The sequence below is a fragment of the Lineus longissimus genome, chromosome 4, assembly GCF_910592395.1.
Source record: "Lineus longissimus chromosome 4, tnLinLong1.2, whole genome shotgun sequence".
Taxonomy (NCBI): domain Eukaryota; kingdom Metazoa; phylum Nemertea; class Pilidiophora; order Heteronemertea; family Lineidae; genus Lineus; species Lineus longissimus.
In genome coordinates this window covers 24,102,865-24,127,914 of record NC_088311.1, presented here as the reverse complement: position 1 = coordinate 24,127,914, position 25,050 = coordinate 24,102,865, and the positions used below count along the sequence as shown (strand labels likewise).

The following is a 25,050-nucleotide window of genomic DNA, read 5'->3' as shown; positions in this document are numbered from 1 at the left end:
TTCAATGGAATCAAAACTGGTGAAACTAGCCAGAAACTGTTCTCCCCATATCCACTGCAAATGACATGTATTACATTACCCGAGGTGAGCACATGGTCCCTGGACCATTTCATTCTTGAATTATTCCCATACGATGTGGTGTATGAATCCTGAAGTGCAAGTGCGAAACTGAACGGCTCAGCAATTTAGATTTCATGAAATCCCTGAACTGATGAAAAATAAAAGAATTGAATATTTTCACTTCAAGTAACAGTTATATTTTCGAAATGAATCGGCAGCCAGCTCATGAATATTCATGATCATAGCATCGAAAATGCACATTACCGTGCATTACGCCACTTTGGATACTTTGTAATTCAATCTTTGTCTTTTTACTAGTTTATGTATACAATCCAATTTAGGAACTAAACGTTTCATTCCACATACTTGCTCCTCATTTGACATACCAAAAATTACAATTTCATTGAATATGAACTCCTTAAAATTTGAAATGACATTTATTATTAACATACCTCATTTGGAAACCTTATGATCCTTTAAATCCCGGATCCGCCCAGGTTTTTTGCACACACAGTAGGCTGCAATACGTGGAAACACGTAATAAATGCAACTTGGCGCGTCCCCGTACATGTTAGTTCGGCTAATTTCACGCTCCAGTACCGTAAATGTATTATTTTTTAGGCTGTGCGTAATTGTTGCCTCAAAGTGGCCGCCACCAGGCTTGGTATGAATGGTCAGTTGATACAGCATTACCTCAGCGTGTGTCTTCTCCAGGTATTCCTTTCCACGGGAGTAGGCAACGCTCCTAATGATCTCATCTATTTCTAACATATGACATTGATCCTTTTTGCTCTCCATCAGCGCATTCACGAAGTCGATAAAGGCCTTTCCAGCCGCCTTGACTGCCGAAGAGTTCGTGGCGATCGTCTTCCAGTTCAAACAGTTACAATAGTGAGGTTTGATACTTGCAGTAGCACATGTCCTCGACACAGGAATTTCTGAAAAGATGCTTATGCCCCTATTGGAGATATTGCCAACGGGAACATTGCGAAAATTCAAAATGTGACGAAATGTCTCATGGATATCGAATGGTGTTATAAGGCGCTTTGAGTTAACCAGGAGATTTTTGAAAGCACGAGGATATCTTTGTTTGAACCAGTGGGGAAGCCTGAAGGAAAAGAAGGGATTTCGTTCCTCCGTTTTGCCTTCATTTGTTTCCCTCAACTTTTGACTGAACCGTGCGCCGTGGTCTGCCATCAAAATCAGAACGGTGTTGTTAAGGTAGCCATTACTGTACAGATATTTAAGCCAGCCTTTAAACTCTTCGTCAGCAATGTTTAGGTATTTAATGCCGTCGTGACTCAATTCTGCATGGATTCCAAACGAAAATGTCCTGCCGTGCTTAAACATACGAAGAAACTCCGACACCCAGTTAAACATCACACTGTGTCTATATTCAGATCCCAAACAGAACTTTTTAAATTCAGCATAATGATCATTCATTATTCTGTAAAAATGTAAATTAGTGTAGTCCGTTGGATGATTTTTGAGTCCATTCATTCTCCATTGCCAAGTTCTCCCATCCTCAGTAAACTGAGTTACATAGCCAGCCTTCTTATATTCGTTCCAAATCCATGGAAAGTCATCTAATGTATTGTTTGTATGTCCCCTTCGTACATCAGGTAGTTCATTCTCCTCCTTTCCCGTTAACATTGGTAGCAATGCGGCTATTGTTCCGTCCCCAACAATATTGAAATTCTCCAGTACAGTGCATTTCAAGACTTTCATCATGTAGGCGTACGACTTAGGCAGTTTCCGCTGCCACGCCATCCGTGAGACGGAATCGAACCCAAACATTAAAACATTCATTCCTAAAGCCCCCTCCGGGAGTTTGAATTCTTCAGCGCGCTGCAACAGCCGTTCTGCCGGCGGTACGGTTAGATGATAGTTTGCGTACCGAGCTCCGCCAGATGAACAATTTACCTCCGAACCTATATGTTGTACGTCCGCACCATCCTTAATGCGAACACTCAAACCTTTGCGGTAGTCGAAGTCATCCTTTCCCCTAATAAGCGGTGCCAAATCACATGTGATGTTCCTGTACTTCGCTTTCGCCGATTGCGTAATTCTGAAAACGCCGTGATCTATTTTGACCCAGTTTTCTTCTTCCGCGCATTTCGTTTTTGGGATATCATGGTAGTAATCCCGAAACAACTTATACTTGTTTGAAGGCCAAAGTTCCTGTTTGACCACTACACAAGTCGCCTTCTCATCACGCTGTCCAACCTCGTGAACGCGTTCAGTCTGCCCTTGGAAAAAGGTCCGAAAGTTTGTGGTCGATAACAGCAACATTTGGACAATGGCGATCACTGCGCATGCAAGGAATAGTTTGCGAACTCTTGGGCCGCAGATACTCGACATCAATTCTATGGTATTCATGCTGTCACCTTCTCTACTGAAAGACAAATGCGAGTTTTTCAGGCAGGTTTCACATCTCTTTATACTAACGAAGAAATACGATATGCAAAGGTCTATTGTCTTCATTATACTTGCAAGGATACTCATAAACAAGGAATAAGTAAAATCGTCATGGCTCGTCGTTGATAATTGTAGTGGGTAGGTTTCGCAAGTTTCGCGACGAAGTACGATGTATGCAACATACTGTACTTTATCGACAAATCTTTGAATGATTTTCACAATTCCTCGTAAAACCTAAGTATAGAAGATGTCTTAGTTGCGAATGGTACCCAATATGAAATGAAAGGTATTTTATAAGAGTTGTTCAGTTTGAGGTTACAATATTCAACCCTTGATTTTTTATTTTTGAAATTTGAAATTTGACGAACTATAAAGAATGAGTGTTTTTTTGCCACGGTACACCCTGTCAAATAAGAAGTTGGGTAGCGGGTGACTTGTCGAAGAGAAGTGGAGGTGGTTTTGGGAACAAACTAGGGTGTAAAAGTCTCGAAAAAATGAAAAAGGGTTTATATTTTTTACAATTACTTGCAATTCATCAGACGCGATTCGTTTTCTTTCAAAATAGTGACCAGTTCATATATTGTCGATGATAATTAGCATCACAGCACAATCACGATTACAAGTATTTGGTTTTTTAACGTGTAAGAAAGCGTACGTTGTCTACGTAATTTGTCACGAAACCCCTGAACTTGGGATTTCGTGGAAATTCCCTGAGGGGGGGGGGGGTCATTTTGTAATACTAATATACCCACTGCCACTCCCTTATATTTACGGAGAGGAGGGACAGGTCGGCTTAATTGTTATCGAAAATCTGGAGAAAAAAATTATGCTTACCTTGTTTAATTTTTGTGTGGAAGATGAACGAGTGATATGTAAGATCGTTACGTATCTCAGTGGAAATTGATACGCATATTCTAATTTGTAGCCTTACTTCTTCTGTCTTACACTTCAGAACGAGCACGATGGAAAGCAAGTTTGATGTAGGTTATGACAGGTGGACCTGAGTACTAGCGCTAGACTAAATGTCGAAACCATATATGGTGTGTTTGCCTCTAATTTTCTTGGGCATGTGCAGTTGAAGTGACCCGTGCACTCATTTATGCGTTTTGCATATGTCGATAATCAATTTTTAACCGTTGAAAATATGAACAGTGGTGTCCCATTTCTGCAGGTACATTTAACTATCAAGTACTTCAGCTTTATCGAACTTCCTCCATGGTTCTACGAATACACAGCTCTGTTGTGTCTTGAAGTTCTGTGCTATTTTTGTTACGTGGCACTGGTAAATCATCCTAGTTGCAGAAGGAATCGGGTAAAAATATCTTTAAAATGCGTCGAATGAAATACAGTTAATTCATACTTTGCGTTATTCGTCGTTCGAAGCTCTTTGTAGGGCTTGCGACACCTACTTATTGCACAACCAAAGGCATTTGTACATTCTCACATTAGTAGCGCAGCGAAAACCGGGCGGGAGTGGTCAAGGTGTCTCTAAACACAATGCCACAGCCATATTCTCTTGGTCTCGTTGGACAATTTAGGTGCTCAAGTTACAATTTAGCAGGCCTGGGACAACAGTTGTCACAACCAGGCGACATCTATATATCCTGAGGCTTGTAACCATAGTTCAGGACAAGTTCACAACGTTGAATCCCACGTTGATGCAAAGTGCAGCTGCATGTGCTGATGATATGAGTCACAGGGTGAAATGAATACTTCATGCCACCATGAATAGACAAAATATTGTAAATATATAATTGGTTTAATCGGATGTTACAGTCAACAGTTGAGCTGAGCCTCACTGCCAGCACAATGTACATCAATTTTGTGTTTCCCTGGCAATGTCATTTTGTGATTGCTTTGGTCGATCGACACTTGGGGCATTCTGTTATGTATGTGTCACTTCTGTTTTTACATGACTACTAAAACATTTTAGGGCCCTCCCGAATATTTCAAAAAGCACATGTAAATACAAACGTGCCGGTGTCACTCGCATGATTGTCCGCTCATCTATGTGTTTAATTGTAGTAGTAAATTTTGATTGAACTGATGAGAATTAAGCTATGCCATGTCTAATACATTTACGATTCTGAGTATCAGTGGTTCTGATTTAAAACTCACGTTCACATTCCATCACCAAAAATACTAAACTTTATCAGTTTTGCTATTCTTGGGTATAGGAACTCCGTCAAATTTTAGTTTAAATAGGCCGGCGAAAATAGAAAATATGATAATTAGTTCTCCGGATTCATCGGTTTTGTTTTTTTCATCAGGTTGATCATATATTTTCACGAAGAGCAATACAGAGTATTTTATACTGTAGCAATTTTTCGGTATGCACATTATAAGCATGTCACAACTCCCAATTTTAAATGTTAATGAGAATACAGTCTTTAATATAAATCTGCGATATCGTAAATGACTACAATCGAACGTTTCTAGGATGAATATCCGCCACACACGACCGCTGGATTCAGCTCTTTGATGGATATCCGTATTGCCTTATTTGAGATTCTCGTAGACGACGAACGAATCGAGGAATTTCAACGCCACTTTATAACAGAAGTCGTATTGCTCCTGGAATGAGAGAGAAAGGGTGTTCAGGATATTGCTACGTGCTTATAACTCTGCCATGGCTCAATATGTTAGTTTCAGTGTTAAACTCTAATCGCTGATAAATACTGATTCTGATGCTGATATAGATACCGACAGTACTGTCTCGAAAAAAACAGACACGGTTTTACAGGGTAAAACCTAGTTATATAAGATCTCATTCAGTTTCGTGTAGATTTACAGTGGAACCTCCCTTAGCGGACACCTCTCTATTAAGGACAACCTCTATTAAGAACACTAGTTGTAGTCCCAAATTGGTTATTTCCATTCAGTTTGACCTCTCTGATCGGGACACCTCCCTACTAAGGGAGGTTCTACTGTACGTGGCCAATCCCTGAAAGATTCTTGTAATGATATTGTTATTGTATTAAAAGTGTGTTGGTAAAGTTTGGTTGGTTTAGGATCTCAAACTAGAATCTTACAAGAATCTTGCAACGATAGCACATGCACATTGCTCAGAAAATGAATAAGACATTAAGTAAGACTCTCATTATGGAAGGTTCGACCTTGGTCTGCTTTACCTTTGTCCAGACGAGCTGAGGTCTGCTGGTACGTATTCTGTGTATACATTGGAGGACGTTGACTGTCTCATCCAGTTGCATCTGCTTGCAGATGTGATGGCACGCACACAAAACTCCACTCCATCCCGCCCCATCTCTGCAGAAGATGAAATTGTGTTTGAAGTACTTGACAGTTAGACTGTTTTGACAGCAGCATTTGGGTATCACATTATTTCTGCGATTTGCCAAAGATCTTTTAAAAGATAGTGTTTAAAATATATATATATTGAGTTGAGCGCTTCTGAGAAATTTAGAAAATGTTTGATCAACCCCAATCTTGGACAACCCTGTTAACACGAATGGTCGTATAGGTCGTCAATAAGTTTCTGAAATTCAAACATTTTCGGGGGCTGACTGGTCCTATCTGATCACTCAACACCTCCCGGCCTTTCATAATATGTGAAGTGATTTTTTTTGGCTTTGCAAATTAAACCTCCTTGAACGGCTAACGTACCTTGGTGGTGGTCGTGGAATAAGATAACTTTGTTAGTTTTATAAGAAAGACAATATCAAAAAGTGTTCTGAGCAAGACATTTCTCAACAAGTTTCCCTTCAGGAAAACACCCGTGACTTACTGACACAATGATACCACGGGCCCTTTCGACATGAACTGAGACTTATTGTCCAATTCGCCAAGGATGACAGAGATGGCGACTGGTGATGGTGGGTAGCTGGCAAAGGAGTAATGGGTGATCTCGACAGTGTTCTTCTGAAATAGACAAACTTCGTAAATATCATTTATCATAATTGTTATTGTCTACACCGTGCTTCAAATTCTGAAGAAAAATGAGGGTATGATATTTCTTTTTGTTGTTTGGTTTAAAAGAAAACCATCAGGCCTTGTTGACGAATCCGACTAAAAGAGACACATACTGTAATGGTTCTTAATAATATCAGAAATATGATCGGGCAGCTAATGTCTTTCCTATGACTTTCGGCCAGTAACAGTAAAGTCACGCCAAGCTGCACATGTCCTCGCTGGATCTAGGGCCATTTGACTTTTACAGTATATATTGAATCTATTACAACCGATGCACAGACTTGATCTATAGAAGCATTACTTACCTTTGTTGGATGCCCACACACCAGCTTTCTACAAATGATTTCTTCCATTGGGGGAGATGTTGATTGGATTGAATGCAACTGCACTCGGAGTGTTCCCACCAACAAATCGTCCTCATTGGTTGGCAAATAGGATGAGCCATTCTGCAATGTTATTGTATCCCCAGGTCAATCATCCAGGAAAGATTTTTATAAGATGCATGTACTTAGTTAAGATTGTTTTCAGCTTCCTATTAATAAACCAGTACATCTGTTACAAAATTTTCTTGTAATGTTCTTAAATCTTCCAAGATTGGCACTTATGTGTATGACTGTGCATGTTCATTCGTTACAAGACCCATGTATTCTTGGTTAAAGATTAAAGAATCTTACACGAATCTTGCAACTAGTGTCCATGTACATGTACTAATCATCTAACAAGAATCTTGTGAACTTTGTACTGTATATGTACATATTGTATAAAAAATTCAATAATTTAACTGAGACTCTCATGATAACTCTAACTCCGATATATTAGTATCTTATCGGAGTTGTCGACCGGTGTAACATCTGTGGTTGTTCCCATGTTTCAGTGTTTCCAAACAATAGGCAGCTAGAGAGACCATGACTTTTCAATAGGGGGGATACACAGAAAAACTCGTCAATCTATTTTTGAGCGTTCCCAAACAATGAGGGGAAACACTCAAAAACAGAAACACTCAAAAACATTACACCGGCAGTCCACTCCAAAACGAAACAAATGATGGGTTAGTGAACGATTAGTGATTAGCATCGCTGAGAACAGAACCGTTTAGTACCGCATCGTTGATAGCACAGGGTCGTCCCAATGGCCGCAGAGCTGTGGGACATGATGATGATGATGATGATGATGATGATGATGATGATGATGAAAGATAAGACCACGAAGGCAACCGACTTCAAACTTGATTGAGTGTATACCTGCTGCTTGAGCTCGGGGTCCTCTGTCATCTGGACCAGTACAGTTGCCCCGCACTCATTCACCATGTTCCAGAAGTCATCCGTTGTGTTGGCCATTGGGATCTGAGTCACAATAAAGGCCCTCGGTAGCATATACCCCTGAAAGATAATTTTGTTTGATACGGTGAAAGTTTATAAGAAAAGCTTTTATTTTTAACTGTACAGATGTAACCCAATATCAGTACAGCTGAATGTGTAATTCAAATGATCTTTTCTAATTTTATGATCATGTGTCGATGAAAAATGGTAATCAATTCTTATCGATTGAAAATCACCGCAGTATTATCAGCAAGATTGGCCTCTAAATGAAACGTGACCCCGCCCCCCCCCCCCCCCACTTGTGCCTTTTTAAGTCACTGAAGTGACCAAGTTTACCCATTATCCCCTTCGTATTGTAACCCTCTGACAATGCGGAACACAGTCATATAATACTGTTAGTGTGGTCACGTACATCAACATACACCGCATTTATGTAATCGGAGCATTGTCCTGGAGCCGTCAACTTTACTGCATGGTCAAAATCTGGAAGAAGATAACAACAATGATAAATGCGACATGGCAATGCTCAGCGAACTTTCGAGTTAACCACTCGAGGTGACGACGTAACGTAAAGCATGTACTCAATGTCAGTTCCTGGCTATATACTAGGACAAGGTGAACACATGTGGGTAGTTGTAAAACAAGAAACACAGAAACGAAACAGAAACACAGAAACGCAGAAACGAAACGCAGAAACGAAAATCAAACGGGTTTTCATAAAAGTTGGAATCAATCGGCACGCCGATACTTTCCTTGCCCAATCCGTTGTTATTGTCGTTTAAAAGTAAAATCTGAGGTTGGTGGGTTGCGGCCAGCCGGAATGCAATAGAGTTGTTGAGGGGATACATGGAGCAACTTGGGGGGGGGGGGGGGGGGCGGCACGATATGGGTGAAGTCTTTTGAGGTGGTGGTGTAGTACTTTGGTAGGTTCGATTCGATTCCTACAGCATGTTATTTTAAATGAAGGTGCAGTGCAACATCTTGCCTTGTAGTGTTCAATTTACATGAAGTACCAGGATCATCCTACAAATCCCGTCTGATGCAGCACTAAATGCAAGGTACGGTACCAGTACATGGGTGAATCATTTCGACGTTATGTGAGACGTGAGAGACCAATTTTGGCGACTAGAATAGAGTAAATTGGGTGGGGGGCACTAGACTTGGACTTGGAGTAACTCAATCTTGCCTGCCCAGCTGCTGCCTTTAAATAGTCCCTTTAAATATCTGTTTATGTTAATGAGGTTGCAGTAGGGAAGTTCAGCCTAGTGTCGTGCACAGGCCATGGAATGTACAAAAGAACAGGACTCGCTATTCGAATGACTATTTTCTATTTACGCCGTGTAGTACATACATGTAGTGTATTGGCACGATCAAGGCCGGATGCTGCCAATCTGCGCACACGTTGATGAGGCTAAAAGGGTATTGGGAAATGAGCATTCCTCCTTCCATTCCGACTGAATACCAGTTTTAGTTACACCCGCGTTCGCGGCAACAACCATGGCAACAAGATGGAGTCTGCAGACCAGAATTCGCCACAAGACTGGTTTCTGCGTTTCGTTTCTGTGTTTCTGTGTTTCTGTTTCGTTTCTGTGTTTCTTGTTTTACAACTACCCAACACATGTTTGTGCCGCCGCTCCTATGTAAAGGTGACTGGCCTACATTTTTTGTGCAGGTGTGCATGAATTCCGAATTTTGTGTCTTATTTCGGTCTTTTTTTCGAGATGACAGTGATAGATTTTTATTTTCAATTGCGTCATGTGCTTGACCTAATTCGATTTCCTCGTAAATCTTAGTGATATATTGAACATGTCGGGACTGTTCTTAGTTGATAGACATTTTGAACCACATATTAGTAAGTTACAGTGCGATTTCCATCAAAATCACAGTGGTGATAGTTGGGCCCATTCTTCAAATAATAGTGCCGGAAAATGTCACCATCAAACCGGTGCATTAGTAAAACATGGTGACAAGGGAAATTATAATGGTTTTGGTGATCTGCATATAGTATCGGACATATGTAATGTTGTTTGCCATGATGTGATAATGGTCGTTAATAAAAGTTAAATATTGACTCACTTGGAAGAACTCCTGGGTGTCGGTTCTTTTCTTTATTGGCTTCTGATAAGGCATGTCTTAGTTTTCTTTCTGGGACACGATTCGTCATGCTCTCAAGTACCTGAATAAACTCCATGGCATCACCACAAATATGAGTTGTAAACAATAGTATGCAATGGTATAGGTTGAGATGATAAGCTCGTAGTAAGGGCGTGCCCATCTTTTTGAAATAAGCCACTCAGACGTTCAGACATTCAGTGCGCTCAGTATAAGTTTGTCATTATCATGCCCACGTATCGTTACGACTCCACCCAAGCCCTCTCTGTGACGACAAGCCAACGACATTCTGTCTCTCTGGTTGAATGCCAACATAGATGTTCACTGGTCAAGATACTCTTAGATGGAATTATGGGTGACTAAAACGGATCTCTGTTGTGGTAAATACAGCCTTAACAGCTCATAGATTATGTAGACACTTCCCAATAATGGTGACAAGACACTGGCGCTCTGTCTCTAACTCGAGATTATTTCGAATGCATCCCTAGTCATTTTTAGCAATGCCAATCGCTACCTCAAATTCTTCATCTAAGCCTGTCGTAGTGAAACCATCGTCGGCAACCATTGGTTGCTGGAGCTCTTTGTAATGCTGGTGAAGCCTGTAAGGGTCTATGGCAGTTTTCCTGTGCTGAAGATAGTCTCCAATCGTGGTGTAGATGTAAATGTACTGGTCCTGAAAAGTTTAATTTCAATTAAGAGAAACACTTTATGCCTAAGGTGCTCAACAACTTACTTTGTCAAATAGGGACATGTACCCCGGGCCTGTAGCTTATGGTTCAGTTGTTGCACAACACCCATTTTGGACACTACTTTTTTTGTGTTGTTTCAAAATCATGCATTAAGAGGCATGGTCTCATCTTAACGAACTGACTACCAACCAAAACCACACTGCGGATTCTACTAAACTATACCTTGGTTTGCACCATCGAGGGCCTGCTTTGCCTCATCTGAAGGACAAACTTCATGATGTCTACTGCACCCTCAGCCTGGCCTTGCATCAGTATCTCCCTGATGGCAAAAAAGGTTCCTGTCCTACCGACACCGGCGCTGAAATGATTAGTGAATATCATGGCATTCAGTAAAGTGCCTCCACTTGCGATATTTATATATGACTTCCCATGCCCACTACATAACTACTTTCCTCAAAAATACAAAATACTGGACGAAGAGAGAAGAGCAGCCCGAGAAGCGCGCTTACGATTCGATCTCGGTAATCGTTCTTTGCAGTACATGTATATGAGCTTTGGGCCATCTCTGCATTATAATCGACGCAGGAATCAGGGTTTACACCTGTAGTAATTTGTTTGCAAGCAGACGTTCAGTCCGCACTGAACATGGAACTGCATTATCAGGGTGCCATATTTTCGTGAAAACTGACGAAGATTTCCGATCACCTATTTTCCTGAGAGAATTTAAGTTAAGATCTTAGTACGCTTCTGATACATGCACATTCTTAACGTGGTGCTTTTCAGATTCTTTTTCAAGAGCTTAAATCAGAATATAAAAAGAATCTTATAGAGAATACGTTCTTAGTTAAAAGCGTTATCAAGACTTGAGACCTGGGCAGTGACACAAATCTTCGTTGTCGACACCGACACAGCAGAGGTGAGGTCTAGTTGATAGCTTTTACTGACCTGCAGTGGACTAACATGGGCGCATCAACCTCGATCTGGCCTACATGCTTCATCATTGCAAGCAGTGAATGGGTTTCTGTGGGCACCCCGTGGTCAGGCCAAGCCATGTAATGGAATTGTTGAATTTCACGGACAACATCGCCCTGAAAAGGATTTTTAACTTAGCACCAGGGCAAGCTAGAAGTAATTGTAAGTTGTATTTCATTGCACCTTGAATTGTGGTTGTCATTCCGTGACAAACATTTGTTTTGATTGTATAAATTTAATCTATATAAAGTGGAATAAAAAACAAAACAACCAGTCAATCAATATCCCAGTTGCAGCACCCTGAATTGATATTTTTTTACTGTTGTTGCCTCGAACCTCATCATCACTGCAATTTACCCGTATGGTCGTTTCGAGATAAGATTCCAATACCCACCCGCTGAACTTGGAGGCGGCGGATGGTGAAACCCTGCATCTCGATCTCGTCCAGGCAGGTGACAGTCAGGTCAAAGTCAAAGGAGTCTGTCTCAGACACGTCCGGCCAGTACTTGTGGCACTTAGCCTTGGAAAAGAAACACGACAACAGCATTATATTTATTCTCGAAGTAAGAAAATAGGCATACTGTTAAGGGTCATATATTGTGTCATGGATATACCTCGTCGCTTTATGTTCGAAAAGTAGGCATTCTAATTGTTTTCTTTCTGTAGCTTTTTTGAAGAACTCTGACGTGCTTCGACTTTGAATGATTACAAATACAATCACTTTCTTTGGCTGAGCTACACGTAAATCATTACAAATGCATGCATGGTGGTTAAAAGAGCAATTACCCGTCCCTCTTCGACCACCTTGGCCAGCATCACGATCTCTACCACTTCTTGCTGCCAAACCATCAGCCAGAAGTCAGAAGCTGTCGTCGCCTTGGGTCCTTGCGTGGCGATGTAGGCCACCTTGCCCTCGTGGTCCTGGAGGGGAATAATACTGAATACATGAAAAAGAAGCTTTGTCGAAAATCCTGTGAAGATTCTTACAAGTTATTAAGATCTTATCCAGTTTTGTATATATACACATGTACAATCTTTACAAGATTCTTATAAGATTCTTGGTTATCATAACCCTATACCATTAGGAGAATAGGATTTAACTTTCAACCAAAAATGTTACATCTTTTCTTCGGAATGAAGAGCTCTTTACAAATCACAACGACCGATGAAGGTTCTACGTACCTTAATGAAATTGGCGTTGATATAGTCTGATTCTACTGGGTCATCCATCTGGAGGATCACGCGGGAATGGTCATCTGCAAAAGATAGGTCGCACGATAAGGGACCAATTGGCTTGGAACCAAATAAGGACCGCTTACTAAAAATGTGAATATATATTGTTTTACCCGACACGGAAAGAATTATTTTGGCGTGTTTAGCTGTCATTACTAAATCCTATGCTGATGGTCTTGAAACTACTGTTTCCTCAGACTCTGCTCTCACTTACGTTTTTTTACAAGGATAAATGCTTGGAGTGTAAAATCAATATCATTAGTACTTAGAAACTTACATGAAAGAACGTTCTGGTATCTGTTCTTATTCATGTTGGCCCTGGCCACTTCCGTTGGATGAGATCCTTGTCCACTGCAGATCAACTATATAATACAACATAAAGCTCGCTTTAAAAGAACCAACCCGAATGTGGAAATTGTCAAAAGCAAAAAATGATCGTTTTGGAAAAAAAATGAACGACTACCAATCGGAATCGGAAGCGACTGTTTAAATTTTCTGCATACCCAAAATCCCAAGCTTCGCTTTTATAGCGTCGAATGGGATTGGTGTGGTTGGGGTCGGTCTGGGAGGGGGGGGGGGGAGGTGACGTTTTAACGGAGAAAAAGTTGATGCGGTAGAGTAATAAAAAGCAGAGTCTGCGCTGCTTTGAGTATGTTGTCGTGTTTAGATTGACAGCTGAACAGAAACACTTAGCGATAATAGCACATGGATTGGGCATCGTTGGTCTACCTGGTATTCCTCGGTGAAGAGTGCGCCACCTTCCTGCCTCATCTGGCGGACACAAGTCAGGAACTGTTCCAGGTCCATACGATGACCTATGAACACAAAAAGTACAACTAATTATCAATGATGCCATCCTTGTTTGGTGTCCGTAGGAAATTTTCCAACGCGAATGTTTTTTGTCACAATCATGACAATCGGAAAGTTGCAAATATTTGATTCGGATATTTTGTTACTGCAATGTTGTTTTCGTCACCAAGAAACTAAATCCATGACCAATAGAGCTGTAAATAGGCAATAAGAAAGCGAGGCAGGTAATGTTTGCCACCCGAATGCACCTCATATCATTTATATTTTAGCCAAACTTGTAAGGAATTCTGAAGAAATATGAAGACTTTACTCCTTGGTTTTAGTGACGTCAAACCATCCACTCAATGGGGCAATTTTCTGGAGTTGTGGCTGACGTACTCGACCCAGTCACGGAAGTTAAGAACCGCCGAGAAGCCAATTCAACGGTGAATTGGTGACCGAGGTGTATTTACACGATCGCGGGACAAGACATCTCTTACCCAATAATGCAAGGACTTGGTTCTGACCGCTGTGCCGCGACAGATGGTCAAAGAAATCGGAATGACACGTCGGGGCTAGTTCCACATCTTCCACCTCTGGGTCAGCAACAACCTTGGGTCTACTTTTCCTCCTACAAAGGAAATAGAGATTCACCAGAGGCACTGCTGGGCATGAAAAGTGTTTCGAGCCTCCACATCATCCACCACACTACCAGTCAGATCAAAGCTACCCGGTTTAAGACTCTTGTAAGATTCTTAGTGAAGATCGGATCCAGATGTGCATGTTTGATCTTTACAGTATTCGTCTATGATTCTGGTTTAGAACTAGAATCTTACACATTTATTGTAAACTTATAAACTCTACATGTACTTGAAAGTATGAAATAATAAGATCATAAAGAAGAATCTCGAAAGAGCGGCGGAATAATGCTCATATGTCTTCGTGAGCTGTGAGGGTTGGGATAGTAGGATCGTTTTCCCTCAGCATCTGAAACTATTTTTGTGCTGTGCATTCGGTGTAACAAATTAAGAGGATATCAATAATTAATCGTCCTAGGAAATCAAACCTCTTAATGTAATGATTTCCAGTTTCTGCCCGAGATCACCAGCTACTGGTTGGTATACAGGATAACCAGTCCCAGTTCCTAGTATTTGGCCCACGAGTTTTTCTCCCAGGGTCTGAGACTCCGTCCCATTTGTAAAGAGGAGCATTAATTACATGGTCGGGCTTGATACTGAAATTGACCTAATCTACTTTGACCCATTATAGCTTTGTAACTTTTCTATGCACTGCTCAAAATTTCACTAAATTGCTGGCGATATCACTTTTATTTTGTGATCTGTATGTTCTCATTAAACAAGATTCGAACATGCAAAACCTATACCTGACGATGACCACTATCACCGCTGCAACAGTTGAAATCAAAAGTAAAGACGCGGCAAGGCTCACTCCTACAGTAACATACGGCCCGGAAGAACTGTCTTTTCCAGAATTGATGATAACTTGCTGATGAGCTGGAAGGGGAAATTATTACCGGTAATCAAACTTAAGACGTTCGAACATTTCTGGCCACCGATGACTTAGGCGTCCTTCGCCAACTCTTATAGGTGAACCACGTGTGCATATGTCTTCTAAGTCAGTGAGCGGCCATTTTGTTTTACTGTAGTGATATTAACTGCGCTTTTTGGTGACGCGGAGATGCGCAACATTAAGTATTTTGGAGAATAATATGTTAGATATATGCTAGCAGCAGAATATAGAGTATGTAGAGTACGAAGATAAACACATGAAAGCAAGCCTTCCAGTGCCGTTTTTGGGTATCATCTTCCCCATTTTTCGAGTGCCTATAAACTCACCTTCAATTATGCTTCCCATTTCTGTGTACTTTGTCTTCGTAGCGTTCTGGAGAGGAATCGATTCAAAAACGGATTCAATCATTAGGAATTGGTATTAGATTTTAAAAGCCAATGTTGAAACATTTTGTATTGCTCTACCAAAATTAGAGTAGACTGGAAACGCCTCCCATTTCAGCCAAAATGTATTTGTACCAAATTTCCAAGGAGATCCTATCTCAAGATGAAAAGAAATCCCACTGTCGTTTTAACCTAAATGTTATCCTCGGCAAATAATGCATATGGACACCGTCAAGTTGGTGTTGATGTCGGGGGTGGTGAGGAGGGGGGTGTCGTATGGCAAATTGTTATGAATAGTAATGATAAATACAACATGTTGACTTACATGTTGACCTCGGACTTCAACGCCATAACATATCACATATTTCGTATCTGCCTCTACTTCCATTGCAACTTGTTTTCCAGGTGCCACCTCGTCTGCACCAAATCGTATGCTTAAAAGAAATTTGTAAAGTCAAAGACACCGGCCCTGATTATTATGTACACCGTTCTACGAACCACGGTGATCAGACAAACGTTAGTGCTAAAATTGAGTACGAAGACAATGAGGACGCAAGGCGCTGAGAATACTTAAGGGCGTGTTTCTTTTTCGAAAGCGTGGCAGGGTTCCAAGAGAGACAAACCTGAGTGACCCAATTTTGCGGTCCTGGTGCAATGTAATAGTAGTCTTGGTAGGTTTACTAATGTATATCGAGAAGAGACTGTCGAATGCTGCGATTTTATCTTAAGAAATTATCTATAGCTCTGGTAAAACTGACTCCAAGAGTCACTTACACTGTGTTCTTTGAATTGAAGTCCACCTGAAGTCCGGCATCGTTCACTGTACAGCAACGGCCATCAGGTTTTTCACGTTTTCTAAAGCAAGTGTTCGCCACCATAAGCTTCAAGACGTAACCTCTGAAATGGTGACAAAATGATGACGTGTATGCAAGGAAAGATATATTGAAATAGGTTAAATCACTGGATAATATAAAGTAACAAAATATCCCTAATGATTTTATGGCTTCCGCTCTAACCTGAAAGACTACAACTGCATGTTTGTATTAAGAAAACATATTTCAGAAGGTATATTGAGCTACCCAAATATTGTAGTTTGATTAAAATGTGCTGATTGACAGTGAAACTTTTCCAACAATTCTAATGTCAGAATGCAGATATATCGCTTTGTCAACTCTTAGCATTTGTTGTTGTTTTTGTGTTTCATTTAGCATAGGTCGTCAATCTCCGTCAAAACAGATCAAAGCAATGAATTTATAAACAAAAACAACCAGCGAATTTAGAACGCTTATAACAACTGATTGATAAATAACTTACATAATTCTGGCACCATTCGATTGAGAAGCAGGAAAAAGTTGTACTGATATTGAATTTGCTGTCGTCATGTCTTCCATTAGTATTGGTGGCTTCGGAGGAGAGGGATCTGAAAGACAAGTCACGAGAGTATCTCCAATTCTAATTGGTGTTTTTATTGAAATTGTTCATTGGATAATACGAGTGAACATAATCCCAAGTGAACGGGAGGATGGAGGAAAAATTCAAGAAGAATGAGGAGGCTCGTGGCTCGAATCCCCGCCCGTTTTCTCATCCACTCATGCACGAAGCCTCGCTTACCTTCGATATCAGTCCAAGCTTTGATGCTCTTAGGTTCGCCAAAGCCAACTTCATTTCGTGGAGTGACCGAGATTAGGTATTCCGAGCCAGGCTTGAGCTTTCGGAGCGTCACCTCATTATGGTTCCCGTTTGAAATTGGGCTCTCACCGTAGCTCACCTATAGGTGAAATAAGTTTGTTTTTATTCTTAATGATGGAAAGTGACTAAGGGAGGGGGAGAGGCACATATGAGATCAAGTATCGCCCATAGACATCTATATGTTTTATAAGCCTTACACTTGGAGGGTAAAGGGTTTGTCAGAATTATCTTATGTTAGGACACACAAAATATGGTTTCATATCTGATTTGTAGCCAGAACGCGGCAAGTGTTAGCCAACCTTGTAATCAAATAGATCTCGGTCATCTTCATTGGGATCCCATTTTAATGTCAGTGAAGTCGGTGTTCTTTGAGTCACTTGCATGTTCTTCACAGGTCCTGGATCTGGATGAAAAATGTAAAATCACCTGTACGTTAGAAGAACTAATAGGATAAAATTACAGATAAAAAGCCACAAGAAACTATTATGCCTACCTAGCAGCAGGCATTAATTGATATCTACGCAGACGATTTCGGAAAGTTAGTCGGAGAATGGACTGCATTGTTGGACAATAATGAGTGATTGATTGCCTTGTTCCAAATAGAAACCCTAACCGATACTGTATATCTAATTTGCTCGGCACACCAATTTTTTTTAAACACGACCGTGGATTTTCTTTGGGTGGTCAAGTGTGGGTATTCCCGTACAGACGATAGTTCTGATGATCCATATCTTACATGGAAAGTTCAGTCCACCCGACTTGAAAAAAACGTTGATGCATTCATGCAACACTATGCAGATGATACCAGATAATAGAACCAAGGTGTGCGACTACTTACATTTGTTCGACGATGTTATCGAAGATGCATTTGACCATTCGGATGACTTGCAAGGATAATTAGAGCAATTCAAAGACTGAACCGAAACAAGAATCAGTGAGTTAGCTGAAGCATCCGCCCACTCACTGAGAAGTTCGTCCGTGGCGTTAACATAATATTCAACCAGACCTTTCGTGGTCGCAGTGGTAGTGAATTTGACGTTGTACTTCATGTTGAATTTACATTCCTCGTTTGAAGGTGAAGCCTGTTAAAAAAAGTTACATGTAAGATACGATATCTTGGAACCCATATTGATTGTTTCGTCCAACTAATTATTGTCCTTACAAGAAGATTAATCCCCTTAAAAACCCAAACCTCCTCCCAATATTGCAACTCTTCCTCTTTTAAGTTATATTCCCTATATTTGAGGCAGATTAGATAAATCGCCTCAGTTTCCTTTCCTTTCGGTTTTGTAACCAAGGAAAATAAAAAGAATTATGATATTCATCGGTAAAATCGAGCTCCATCAGGACAAAATGCGGTTTCAAAGAACCAGCAAATAATTGTCTGTCATCGTGAATATTTTACCTTCCAAGTCACTCTAACGATAGCTTGTTTCCCCAATCCGGCTGGTTGAGTTGTCAGAGTGATGTTAATCGGAAGGGAAGGTCCTGCAAATATTCAAAGGCAACAACTCTTACGGGTAAGATAAACGACATGTAGTTATTGAATATGTTAGCCTGAATGGCCGCGAGAGCAGTAGCATGCTGTTTGTAGGGTATAGTGAGTCTTTGGGTCCATATCAGGAATTCGTCTGCATATTTCGAGCAGCTTTTAGCGTTTCCGAAGGGATGTATTTAGTTAAAACTCAACGTCTCAAACTGAATTCCTATCAAATTAGAATAGTTAAGGCCTCGGTCAATGCAGAACAAGTAAATGATGGGGATACTGTATGGTTAAATGAACAATACCTTCAGTGATGTTGGCCTACCTACATATTCAACTCAAGAAGTTTATAAAGCACTTTTCCTGTCGGCACAACGAGTTTCACTAATCAACTAATCAGCACTGTCGCATCCTGCTACACTTTAGTACTAAACTAAACGTTTATAGGTCTTAAAACCCCTCTAAGACACGAGTGTTCTCACTTAGGGATGTTCGACAACATCATGAAGCTTTTTATTTGACTCCACCAGGGGATTCAGAGCTCAGAGAGATCGTTATATTGGTCGCATTGGATGAAACAATAAAACTTGTGGGATAGTGATTTAAAAGACAAAACCTTGCTAGTCCTTCTATCGTAACATATTGTTCCTTTTTTTCATTTTTGTTAATATCCTACTGGTCTATGCCATCAAAAACAAGAATAATCCTTCTACCCTAATTCATACCTTCAATCGTCGACACGGTACTTGTGTGTTCGATGGTAGTGGGTGTCGAATCGACTGCTGTAGTCAATCTTGTAGTGGTTGTTGAAGTGCTTGCAACTAAAAAAGTGGTACTTATAATGACGATCAGATCGGAAATACCAGAAGTTCTACTTCCTGAACTGATATATAACTATATTGATCGGTCCAGTCATCAGAGCAACGCATTCATCTTTGTACGAAAGCAGTTCCACCAGCCTTCTAAGAAACAAGGACTTGATCAATCTCGTTCGTCAAATTCAATGGTCTCAGTAAAAAGGAGAACCATGCGAGTTTTCATTCCTGTTGCTGATGGGAAAACTCTAAAACTCATGGTTCATAGTCAATTTCAAATGTTTGTGGGAACAGCGGGACTTAGCGAGTCCCAAGACAATTGATATCAACAATTAAGGAGAACAGTATGCCCTTAAAAAGAGTTTTGGCCCGGGCTGTTCAAGTCTGCGTTTGGTGGCGTCTGTGTTTTCTTCTAAGAAAACATAAAGACGAGAAATGTACTTTCATGGACTAGAATATGGGTCGTATACATTGGATAGGCAAAGATTCATCTCTATTGGTTCCTTTGAATTTCACCCGCTTCAAACAACACTTATATAACATTATCATTAAATGCCTTACCTGTTGTTGCTGTTGTTGCTGCTGCTGTTGATGTTGCTGTTGTTGTTGCTGTTGTTGCTGTTGTCGATACGGTCGTGGTAGTGGAAGTGGTAGTGATCGTGGCGGGACTACTGGCGGTGGTGGTCAATGTCGTCGTATCAGGTGTGGAAAAAGTCTCTAAAAAGCACGATAATGATTTATCACACCATTGTTGGTTGTGCTTGCCATGTTCACTAGATTATTACGGTAACATGGGTTCATATACCCCCCCCCCCCTGGTATTGTACGATGGGAGTCTTTCTTACCCTGTGGCATATAAGAGCATGAGTGTGGAGACAAAGATAATATCTACCGGAAAGTCCAAGTAAAATTTGACATCAGAGCGAAATGTTTTATTGACCTTTCAGGGGTATTTTGCTTCCACTCAATTCCTTACAAATTGAAAGAACTTACCACTTTGGCAATCTTCTCCTGAATGGAGTATATTACACCCGGACACTGGACAGCTCCCGGTGATGACGTCACACTTCTCGGTTGCATTCTTACATTGGCACTCGAGGTTGCAATTCGGACCATATTCTGAGTAGGGACAATCTGAAATGGTTGGAGTTTACGAGCATTTTACCATAAGCACTTCGTGTTTTTCTTGTATTGCTAGCCTCAAACGGTACGAATTAAAGTCTGGGAAGACATGAACTCTCTTAACAAAGAGGCTTTTAGAAATGTATTGCTATGTGTCCTAGTGTCTTAATTACATTATCATCATTTAGATAAATATACTCAACCCTCGTTATGTTTTAGAACAGTGTGTCCGAGTTAAACTTTATATTGGATACTTATGTGCAAAAGCCACTACATTCGATCTCACGTGCATAGTGACCAAATGTGCATCGATTAAGCAACCTTATAAGTTGTGGATCTAACCTCCATCCTAATTATAAATACCTTTGTATTGATATGCATGAACCCTAACGTCACAGATCCTCATTCTGTCGTCACTGTACTCTAGTTGTATGAATAGGTATCGGCCAATCACAGGCTTGTTACATACTACTTTGTGACTTTCTGGTTCAGGATTGTTTGCATAGAAGGAACTGCACAGTTTATATGGTGTCGATGAAACATTAGTATCTTTTATGAATATCTTTGCTGGAACAAAGAAAACAAATGTCCTGTACCTTGCGTTGCGTTGCAGTTTGTAATTGTGTCGGATAAAGGACAAAAGGTGGCCAGAGTTACAATCACAGGGGCATGCTTTATACGAGTTATTGCTCCTGTTAACTCGTCAACTCGTTAACTAGGTAGATCACATTTCCAGGTCAAAATGTTTCTCTCACATTGAATGAATGAATGAAAAGCATTTATAGGCGGCGCCTTTCCAAGAGCCTGATCAAGGCGCCACCCCGTTCAAAACCGAAAACATCATTCAGAGAAGTGCTTCTTAAAAAGCCACGTCTTTAGCTGAAGTTTGAAACTGGTGATATTTTGGCATGCCTTGACGTGGCCAGGGAGGGCGTTCCAAAGAACAGGTGCACAAGACGAGAGACTCCGGTCGCCTAGCCGAGTTCGGGTTCTTTTGACGGAGACCCGATCAAGCCCATTGTTATATTTCATATCAGTTACATGGATATGACGATTCTGCATGGAGACATGACATGTGAGTGTCCTACCAAGTGATATGGTGTTTCAAAGGCGTCGACCTCATAGGTAATCAACAAGAGCCCACCCATCTCTTGGTTTAAATGAATAAATCTCACCCGCGCACTGGTAGCAGTCTCTAGTGACGATAGTCAGGTTGAAGAGTACCTGGCGATGCTCTAAGTCCACAATCAACCACTGATTGTTTTCACTGTGCATGTACAAGCAGCTACCATCATGGCGGTCAACAGCGCGGCCAGCATCAACAATTCCATCAGATGATGTTGTAATTGCAGTTTTGTTGTAAGCTGCGTTGCCTTAAAAGCACAGATGGAAAATGAACTGAGGAAACTATTTACGATCATTCGACCTCGACGACCTACGATATGCATAAACTTGGCCTAAACAGCGACATAATCCTGTTGTTCAGCCCCATCTAGAAGTTTTGGGAGATGTTAACAAATAATTTCAAGGAAAAAAAGAAAGTAATGGTTTACCTAGCTGACAAGCTTCGCCACTCCATCCAAGGTCACACCCTGAAGGACACGATCCGGTCTTTTTATCGCAGACAGCATCATTCTTACAATGACAACTATATTCACAATTGATACCAAACTGGCCGCCTTCACAATCTGCAACGTGTAATCCTTCAGATGAGTCCTCGAATTTCATTATGACATGATATATTCATTAAAAGTTACACCTCTTTTTACTATACCGAAGAACTAGACAGTAAAGCTGAAGATAACAGCTGTACCAGGAAAGTGACAAAATAACGTAGTGTGGAATGATCTAAAGCGTGTCATTGTGTTGAAAAATAGTTTTCGTGGCTCATCTAATGAAAAACCCATAATCCACACATAAAAGGAAAGAATTGTTATTTGATACAAAATATTCCCAGGGAATACTCACGCAAGGTTGTTGAACTTGGAGTCGTCGGTGAACTGGCTACTTTTGTACTTGCCGTGGCTGGTGGAGATGATGTGACACTGGTAGTGACTGTAGATGTTGATGGAGAGGTTCTTCTGCGGCATATACCGCATGTTGCCGGACAGTTGTTTCGGATGTAGTAGTTTTGCGTGCAACTGTCACTCTTTGCATCAAATCTCAGGCAATATTCTAGCCAATTATCCCGACAAGCTGCAAGAAAAGATAAGAATACATGCGCCTTTTTGCCCAAAAGCATTCTTTCTAATATTCATTTGTCGAGGTTATGGTGCAACGTCACAGGTGTGTACTGTTAGTGTCAAGAAGCATAGCCACATGTTCACAATGTAGCCGGACGTAAGTGACGGAGCTTGGTAGTTCGAACACAAGGCCATGGTTTTTTTCACGGTTGATTTCAATTCTTCCTTGTGAGGAACAGTCCAGATTAGCCATTAGTGAATGCAATGCGCTTTACATCGTTTACCGAATGGTATATACGACGGTATTGTGCTGCACAATGTATGTGACTCTCTTTTGAAGTTGCATTGGTGGATAATATTTCTCTGTCCCAAGGTTAATGGATGGCGGAGAAAAAAATGTATGCTTTTGGTGTATATAGTATTTCAACACTTAACATATGATAACTACCGGGTAAATTTATGGCAATCTATGGTAGCTTCGAACACCTCTCAACAGACCCCAGCACACCCTACAAATCGTTCTACCGACTCCAGATCCTGTATCAACCAAAATAATGCCGCTCTATACAAAAGATCCTGACGCACTAAAACATTCAACATTGGCAATCTTCTTCTTCTCGTTCGCTCTAGACAGTCAAGTCCGATCTTCTGATGTATTCTATGGTGTTTCGCAGCTGTTGGAGGTCTCCATAGAACTGGTCTTGTAGGCTGGTAAATTCTGGCCAGATGTCTTTTCTCAGAGCTGCCAATCTCGCACATCTTGTCAGGATGTGTGCCACGGTCATCGGTTCCGTGGCACATGGGCACAAGTCGTTGTCTCCGATCCGTAACATTGGCAATAATTATTTGTATAAAATAAGCATGACCAAACACTTCTAAAGGCAAAATATACTTACCAACGCCATGGGCAACCTCTATGAAGGCCGATGATATCAAAATAGGGTATAACACCCTCATCGACCCGGTCAACAACATCACAAAAAGAAATTTATCACAACCAATTCTCTAAGCCTTTTCAAATTAGTCTTATATTCCAAGATGTTTATATTTGTAAATACTTCACGTCATTAAGAAATGTGTCGGAATATGAGACTTGAATTCATAATCCAGGAGAGAAGTTTTCTTATTTTAGTATCCAAAGCAAGAATACATTTCGACGCGTTTTGAGCAGTTCAAGATAATTAATCCCATTTCGTTATGATATTCCATGCCTTGTTTCAGTAGTAAAATTAGAACTAGTCATGAGGATATCACGAATGCATAAGGACACTGACCTACATCAATATTGTAGTGGACTAATCATGAGGGATGGATGAAAGTACTTGAGTTTGAAATATCAAGGTCGAAATCGCGTTGGAAGATAGAGAAACTCTCGATAGAAGATTCTCAGTTAACATCTTATTGAGTTTCGTCTTCCGGTATATTCCTTACAGGATTCTTGTAATATTCTTTGTTGAAATCTTAAATGAATATGTTCTATGATACCTAAAAGGATTGTACAATAAAAAAACTAAATACATAAACTAATAAACTTGTTAGAATGTTATCGAGCGTTGAATAAATCCGGGAAGGATTTTTATGTATTAAATTGTTAATTAATATCTTATTCTATTTTGTGTACTTGTGCATGTACATTCGTTACAAGCTATACGACATTAACGAAGAAAATTACATGTATCGAATGTACACATGTCATGTACACGGAACTGAATCAGATCTTCACTGAAAACCTTATTCATCTGAACAATTATCGACCTCGGGCGGCTATAGATGAACTGTCTTGTTCAAGCCATTTTCTCTTCTTCAAACAGCTATTGCTCGAGATGTTTTGTATAAGAAATATTGTTGTAAAACGTTCGCTCTCAACATGTACACGTATGCATGTTACAAACCATGTATTGCACATTATTTGGCCTGGTAGCAAGCCAGCAGCAGTTAAAGACAACAGGGGAAATAGCCACTCGGCACGAGTTCTGTTTAAGGCCCGTGACTTGCGCCGGATGCTGACCCAAATGGAACGGATGGCATGAGCTCTTCCTTCGGGACACTTACTACAGTTTAATCACGCATATGTATAGATCCGATTGTTGCGTAGCAGGTTTTTCGGGTTCGAAAAGTCTAGACACAAGTTGAGATTATAATCAATACAATATGTCCTCCGATACGACGGTTAACTGCTGGATCGAAATCAAACCTTCACCATACGGTCCCCAGCCGTGCAAGTCAATTACAGTTTCACCAAGGGCTGTTTTTCCGAACTATTTTGCATTCGTTGGCTGGAGTGCCCCTTGTGGGCACTGTTGTACCTTCATAGGATTGGGTG

The 25,050-nt window shown here is 40.7% G+C and overlaps 2 protein-coding genes across 3 annotated transcripts; both read right to left on the bottom strand.

Annotated features, from left to right (window-relative positions):
- Window positions 1–258: 258 nt before the first annotated feature.
- LOC135486430 (uncharacterized) lies at window positions 259–3,477 on the bottom strand. The gene is made up of 2 exons (XM_064769210.1): window positions 3,313–3,477; window positions 259–2,455 (listed from the first exon to the last, which is right to left on the bottom strand). The coding sequence occupies exon 2, from the start codon at window positions 2,437–2,439 to the stop codon at window positions 514–516; it is 1,926 nt and encodes a 641-aa protein (XP_064625280.1). The 5' UTR covers window positions 2,440–2,455; window positions 3,313–3,477; the 3' UTR covers window positions 259–513.
- A 760-nt stretch (window positions 3,478–4,237) lies between these two features.
- Window positions 4,238–23,861, bottom strand: LOC135487139 (receptor-type tyrosine-protein phosphatase F-like). 2 transcript variants are annotated; one of them, XM_064770557.1, is made up of 33 exons: window positions 23,624–23,861; window positions 22,513–22,740; window positions 22,098–22,232; window positions 21,720–21,917; window positions 20,908–21,111; window positions 20,416–20,556; window positions 19,984–20,139; window positions 19,333–19,428; window positions 18,530–18,612; window positions 17,963–18,206; window positions 17,424–17,527; window positions 17,047–17,203; window positions 16,750–16,855; window positions 16,210–16,332; window positions 15,761–15,869; window positions 15,379–15,424; window positions 14,907–15,036; window positions 14,023–14,153; window positions 13,463–13,548; window positions 13,011–13,095; window positions 12,683–12,756; window positions 12,287–12,421; window positions 11,895–12,020; window positions 11,474–11,616; window positions 10,751–10,886; window positions 10,354–10,512; window positions 9,804–9,903; window positions 8,140–8,210; window positions 7,650–7,787; window positions 6,714–6,854; window positions 6,224–6,357; window positions 5,610–5,745; window positions 4,238–5,052 (listed from the first exon to the last, which is right to left on the bottom strand). In XM_064770557.1, the coding sequence occupies exons 1-33, from the start codon at window positions 23,700–23,702 to the stop codon at window positions 4,978–4,980; spliced, it is 4,209 nt and encodes a 1,402-aa protein (XP_064626627.1). In that variant the 5' UTR covers window positions 23,703–23,861; the 3' UTR covers window positions 4,238–4,977. The 2 variants fall into 2 exon arrangements, with proteins under 2 accessions (XP_064626627.1, XP_064626628.1); XM_064770558.1 differs by having other exon boundaries at window positions 6,224–6,354.
- Window positions 23,862–25,050: the final 1,189 nt, after the last annotated feature.